The 6,957-nt window shown below is 39.1% G+C and overlaps 1 protein-coding gene across 2 annotated transcripts in view; it reads left to right on the top strand.

Moving 5' to 3' along the window:
• Window positions 1–2,951: 2,951 nt before the first annotated feature.
• mmp16 (matrix metallopeptidase 16) overlaps window positions 2,952–6,957 on the top strand; it is a 96,723-nt gene continuing 92,717 nt past the window's right edge. Inside the window, exon 1 of one of the 2 annotated variants that reach the window (XM_015391257.1) lies at window positions 2,952–3,439. In XM_015391257.1, the coding sequence (XP_015246743.1) occupies window positions 3,314–3,439 (126 nt within the window). In that variant the 5' untranslated portion in view covers window positions 2,952–3,313. The remainder of the gene's footprint in view (window positions 3,440–6,957) is intronic. The other variant, XM_015391258.1, reaches the window with a different exon arrangement.

The following is a 6,957-nucleotide window of genomic DNA, read 5'->3' as shown; positions in this document are numbered from 1 at the left end:
CTGTTGATAGATCAGTTTGTAAATTTTTTAGCGAGCGCAGTGAAATAGCTCACGTTTTTATACACGCAAACCTTTGATAGATCCGGCCCAATGAGAGTTTGAACCTGAATCACAACTATCAACATGGTTCTTGCATCATAACTGCATAACTGACTTTTCAAATTCATTTCAGTAATTGATATCACAACTAAGGCTGCTGAGTGGCGTATTGGGTAGCAGCCGCCTTGCAGCAAAAAGATCGGCGTTCGTTTCCTGGCCTGTTTCTTTTGCATGGAGTTTGCATGTTCTCCCTGAGCATGTATGGGTTCTTTCTGGGTACTCCGGCTTCCTCCCACAGTCCAAAAACATGACTGTTAGGTTAATTGACCTCTCTAAATTAGGTACGAGTGGGAATGGTTGTTTGTCCTGTTTGTCTCAAATCATGGTCACCAAATCATGGCTCTCTTCTACTCATCCACTCTACAGGAAACCTTGGCTAAGATGTACAGAGCTTTCACTGGTTCATACACACATCTTAGACCCTTTACATGTGTGTGTCCCAAGGATGTTCCTCGCCCCGCATGACTTAGAGGTGCGCAATGTATGTACCCGACCTCTCGCTCGTAGACAGCTGGAGATGGCACCAGCACCCCTGGCGAGCCCAGTAGGGATAAGCGTGACAGAAAATAGATGGATGGATTTACACAACTAGCCTGTCCTTCAAGGCCTTGTTTATAATTTTTCATTTGTTAGGGTTGTTAAGTTTCCCCAACTTTAACCTATTAAAGAAATAAACAAAGACAGCGTAAGATTTTTCCTGACCAGGCTTTGCAAAGAGAAAATGCACAGAGCTTTGGGAAGTCTTTGTGCAGTTTCGTCTTGTACAAAGCTTGCAGGCTTATTTATTGAGCAGTCAACACATTACAACAGCAGGTGTTAGTTTTGATTACGCAATCTCTTAGACATAGCATGAACTTTTAAGATAGGGAACATGTCAGTATATGCTTTTACAAAAGGTGTCGGGGGTCATGAACTTCCACTTCTGTGCTATCAGATGAAAAACAGGAACATCTTAGCTTCATTCTAGCAAAACATTTGACCGTCTTATGACCCGCATACATTTCCACTGATGACAGTACCATAGCAAAAGAAATGATTTAAAAGCATTATAAAAGATATGAATGAATAAAATGATAAAAACATCATAAAACAACAGAAATCATAATAACTCCAACACATTCCTCCTGCCATTGGGACTTTGCAAGGTTCATTCCCTCAGTCTGATTTGTTTGTGGGTCATTATCCTTATTAAACATCTAATGCTTCCCGATAGAGGACCAAGAGGATCCTTTTTTTAAAAATTGTATTCTTGTTTCGAGCCCGAATAATATTAAACTGGTCTTAATTTACGTAGAGAATATTTTAGCCATCCAACTTTCCCCACAGCCAAAGCATTTATGTAAGGCAAGTAGTTTTGATACCTCATGAGGCTTAAAATAGATGTGTGTCCAGATATCAAATGTGAAGTGATGATTATAGAAATCCTTAAAAGGGCTCAAAATGTACTGATTCAAATACATCTTGGGGGCTTTGGCTCATAAGGAGCTTAAGTCTAATGTATGTGAGTTTCTGCCAAACTACTGAATAGATTTTATTTCCCTCTACTCGAAAGGTGCCTGGTATCTCTGTTGTAAACGTTTTGCTACCCTCCTACATTTTCTCCTTTCTCTAAACATTCTCTCAATGTTTGCATTGATACAGCACTATGTGAGTGAACAGCTTCTTACACTCGGTGGCATATCCTTCATCTGACTATCAGACTATCATCTAGAAAAAATTTCAAATTAGCAGATTTCTCTGTGATTTGGTTGGGTTTATGTGAATCAATTTCTTGCCCTACAATGGGTAACTTCACTCTGTATTTTGACCCATCCCCTTGGGGAGCAGTGGGCTGCCACTGTGCGGTGCCTGATGAGCAGTGTGTGGTTAAGGGTTTTGCTCAGGAACCCAGAGTTGAGGTTGTGAGGATCGAAGCAGGTACTTGCAACCTTCTCAGAGCACAAGTGCACTGCTATAACCACTAGGCCAACACTCCCCACGTATGTTACTCAGACATAGCACTTCTGAATAAAGTATTTAGTATTTGGTATTTAAATTTTTTGACAAACTATATTTTTGGTGAGTTTTATTAGCTCAGATTTCAGAGACTTAACTCATAGAAATTATTTCAAACAAAATTACTATATTATCTTTTTGGGTTAACCTGCATTACATCTTGAATTGTAAAAAAAAAAAAATCCTTTATGTTTAATAACAAAAAAAAAACCTTCAGGACAAATTCCTTAGCAGAAATAAGAGGAATGCATCATTCTGCATGCACTAACAACAACTCAGCGGACTTAATTTGCATTTACTGTGAATAACAGAATCCTCCAAACTGCTCCTAATGGTAGGGTGATCTGAAGAAGGACTGGTTCTGTTATCGCCCTCTACTGGCTGAGAAAGGTATTACTACAAAATCAACACTAAAAATTAAACATCTAACATTAAACAAATATTAAAAATTAATCTTTTTTTTTAATTCGTGTAAAAGTTATTCTAGATAACCATATATCTCTTTATTTAACATTTAAAGTTGACACATAATACATTTGAACCATTTTTGTGTCATTTTTAAGGTGCAGTCTTTGTTAGTATAATAATTAACCTAACAATGGATGCTGTCATCTGGAAAAAGAAAATAAGCCGGAACTCCATTTGTATACAGCTTATGTAATGATTTATTTACATAAAATGAAGTACAGTGTACGATAAAAAAAAAAAAAGGCTGCAAGTGTTGAGCTAGTGTGAAAGAGAGCTGCCTGGATGAGAGCTGTTTTCATTGGAGACTTGGGATGGAGAAGCATAGAGGGGAGGGAGGGGTGGTGTTGGCAGGGAGCGCATGCGCAGTAGGTGGGAGTCGCAGTTGAAAACGGGCAGCTATGCCGCGCGCCTGCAGAGAAGGAGCTGGACGCGTCCGCTTAGAGCAACGGCCGGAGCACCGGAGGACCGACCCGGGGAGTGCTTCACTGGGAGGCTGCTGACAGGCGACCGCTTCCCCGGGGAGAACCTCCTCCCCTAAACTAAAACAGCAAAAATCAAAAACGGCCGAGGAAGAGGAGGACAAATCCGCTCCTACTCTCATTTCTCCCCCTTTCTTCTCAAACATCCCCTCAGCTTTAGAGGAAAAGCTCCAGAGATGTTGCTGCTAAGCGTCTAGGATCTGCTCTGTTTACAGCGACCGTGAACCGAGCTGAGCTGCGGACAGTGAGCGTCAACACCGACCGCCTTCACTATGCTTTTATTAGCTCTCCTCAGCAGGAGATGTCTTAATAGTCGCTCTATGGGGACGTTATGCTTGCAGTTGTTGCTGTGGATTTTATGTGCCGTGAACGGAGAGGAGCAGCCGTTCAGTGTGGAGGTAAGACCTGGATCAGTGTCTGATGAGATAAACAAGCCTGCTCCTTTATGGTCCCTGGATTCTGCCTGTAATAACGCCAGAGGAATAAAGTATTAGAGGCAGAGCCTGGATCTTTGTTTACGGAAGAGGATTAGGGCCACTGAAAAAAATAAAAAAGGTTCACTGATTTTTTTTAAATTTCATTTCAGTATAATATGCTGAAAAAGGACATAATTCTGACTTTCATCTCAGAATTCTGATTTTAATCTCTGATTTCTGACATTTTTTTCTCAGAATTTTGACTTTATTCTCAGATTTCTGACTTAAATCTTTGAATTCTGACATTTTTCTCAGAATTCTGACTTTAATCTCAGATTCCTGACTCTTTTTTCTCAGAATTCTGACTTTAATCTCAGATTTCTGACTTTTTTTCTCAGAATTCTGATTTTGATCTCAGAATTCTGACTTTTTTTTCTCAGATTTCTTACTTTTTTCTCAGAATTTTGACCTTAATCTCAGAATTCTGAATTTTTTTTCTCAGAATTCTGACTTCAATCTCTGAATTCTGACTGGATTCTGACAGCTAATAAACATGTTAGCAACAAGCCAAAGCAATGTCTGTTTTAGAGACTAAACCAGCTCTCTTGTTTTAATCACCTTCTGCACTTTCATTAATGAAATGGCATCACCAGGGCACAGCACTTGGGCACATGTTACTAGCCCTCCCAAACTACTCACATCTTTGTCAGTGAACTGAACGCACCCACATCTCTTCATTCATATTGCCCATCTACATTAAGATCCAAAATTCTGAGATTAAAGTCAAAATTCTGAGCTTAAAGTCAGAATTCTGACTTTTCCCCCATATTAAACTGAAATAATATTTAAAAGAATGTGTTAACTTTTTTTTTTCAGTGGCCCTAATCCTTTTCCATAGTTATTCCCACAATAACAACAACAGAGGCTTTGTGGGAAGCTCAGCTGGTCTGTTGCTCCACTTGACCAATTTCCTCACTTTGTTTTTGTGCATAAACAAGCAAGGAAATAGGATCTAAAGAAATAAACAATGGCAGGGTAAACAAAAACATTAAAACCATTAAAAAATTGCAATTCTAATTAGTCATAGTGGGAGGAGGTTACTGGTATTTTTGTTTGCAAAGGTTTCAAAAAGTTAAATATTGGGACATCACTGAGATATTCAGTTGTATTGTTTCATTTCCTGAAAGAAAATTTCATCTGAATGTGATGTAGAGAAAATAAAAAATATTTGTACAAAGGTATGCCGAAGCTGCAAACCATGGAAACCAGAGATAATCCTCTGCCCCCAGTTGTTGCACACTGCCACTCAGCTGGCTGCAAAAACATTTTTTGAAACTTGATGAGGATGAGTTATCTGTTAAATTCAAGTACAGCTGTTTTAAAACTATGATTGACGTGTCTGTAAAGTAGACAGCCTAATTAACCAATGCTTGGCTTGCAGAAGCAGAATGACAGAAACATGAAAGCTAAATTCGGCAGGTTTCTTTTCGACTTTTGTTTCAGTTGATCAAATCAGGATGGTGACTTACTTAAGCTGCAAAAGCAACATTCTAAAAAGCCAGGTGATTGGTTTCATTTTGGCTTTATAATCTTGGCACAAGTCGGCTGGAGCTGCATAAAGGAGCTACTGGTGCATTGTCTGTGCAGATGTCAAATTTAACTGGTGACATATGGGCTTTCAGATCCTGGAGCACTGCTTCTGCACTTTGTCATAAATCAGTTCTTATGCTATAGCCCAAATGTTTTACTTCGCTTATTGAACAGTTTGCTAAATGTGAAAAAAGGAATCTGTTCCATTTTATTGTTTGCAATCAGTCTTTGTTTTAAAAACCTAACTTTCAGTCACTGACAATTCTTTATCTTTATAGGAAAATGTCCCCAAACAGTTGTCTAACTTGGAGGTCTAACCACCCATATCTTGGTGGTTGATGTCATATCGAAGAATGAAAACTCATGTTTTGCACTGCCTGATCTGAAAATTGTAGCACTAAGTGGTTTCAACATGAGCACGGATCTCACAGAGGTCGTTGAAGCAAATATTTGAACTGGACAGATGCCAGATGTTTGTTTTTTCAGTGGTCACTATGTATGCTCAGCAGAAAGGGATCTCTGGAGGCTAAAGCAAGGGCACTTCCATGAGATTTCCATTCGGATAACCCCCCCATTTTTATTATTTTTTTAAACATCTAACTTTGATAAATAATTGTCTCATCGATCATCTGAGGACCACGAAACATCCTTTGGGGACAATTTGTTTTACTGAAGGTCGTTCAACCCCCACATCCACATGATTTCACAGGCTTGATCTATAGGTGTCCTGTTTGGCTACAGGCTTTTTAACGCCTCATGCCCACATGACGAAAAATGAGCCCTGATTTGGTCTGAGAATCCTTCCTAATTCTTTAAATCTGATCCAGATTGAGCTACTTCACTGCTATCTCTGACCAGGACAGACTTTTCATTGTCTTATGCTGAAAAAGAGAGACCTATCCCATTCAGTAATGATGCATGACACCATTCACAGCATAATTAAAAGTGTAATTTTCACATTAACATCTCTGTGGTGCTTCAGAGCATTCCATTCTTCCACATTGTCCCCTTTGAGTCGTAACATCCTCCTTCCAGCCTTCGCCACATCCTTGAAATGCTTTTCTGAGAACACAGCCATGACGCTGTGATTTGTAGCTAAGAAATCTCAAACATGTAGTAAATCAGAGTGCAGCCTCCGCATGACTTAAGCACGCTTATATATTCTGAATAATGCATTTAGTCAGAGACAAAGGAACTCTTGTGTTTTCATATGAAGGAACAAGTAGGAGTACATATGAAAAACACTATCCCAAAACTGAATAGTAGTGATTCCCTGTCATGTAAAAGAAACTGCTGAGCACACTGTTGACAGAGTTTTCTTGCTGTGGTGTTCAATAAAGATGGTTTCATTAGTTTGATACCTCAGAGCTCCCTGACATCACAGCGTGGGTGCAGGACTTCAAAGCTACCAAACATGTGGACCTTCTTTTCTCTTGTTTGCTTTTTTTGTGCCCCTGGTTTTAACTCCTTTAGGTTTGTTTTCACAGCCAACTAGCTCAAAAATGTTAGCTGGCTTTAAAGGTTCATTATCTGCCCTCATGGGGACTCAAAGTGTGATGTTTCGGTTTTCACATTGGCTGGGTGTCTCAAAGGGAACCAATAAAAGAACTTAAAGAGTTAAAGAATGAGTTGACCACAATATCAGGGCCTCAACTAAAGATAATTTGACCGTCTTTTCAATTCATTGATTAATAATCAGATATAAAAAGGTGCTTTTTTTGTAGGTCAAGGCAAATTTATTTTTATAGCAAAATTCAATTCAGTTTATTTATGTAGCGCCAATTCACAATTCAAGTCATCTCAAGGCGCTTTACAGTTCATCCAGATCATACAGTCAAATTGATTCAAAGTTTTCTATCTAAGGAAAACCAGTTGATTGCATCGACTCATTGACTCAAATACAATCCCTC

The sequence above is a fragment of the Cyprinodon variegatus genome, unplaced genomic scaffold (assembly GCF_000732505.1).
Source record: "Cyprinodon variegatus isolate N-32 unplaced genomic scaffold, C_variegatus-1.0 Scaffold533, whole genome shotgun sequence".
Taxonomy (NCBI): Eukaryota; Metazoa; Chordata; class Actinopteri; order Cyprinodontiformes; family Cyprinodontidae; genus Cyprinodon; species Cyprinodon variegatus.
This window is presented reverse-complemented; position numbering and strand designations above follow the sequence as displayed.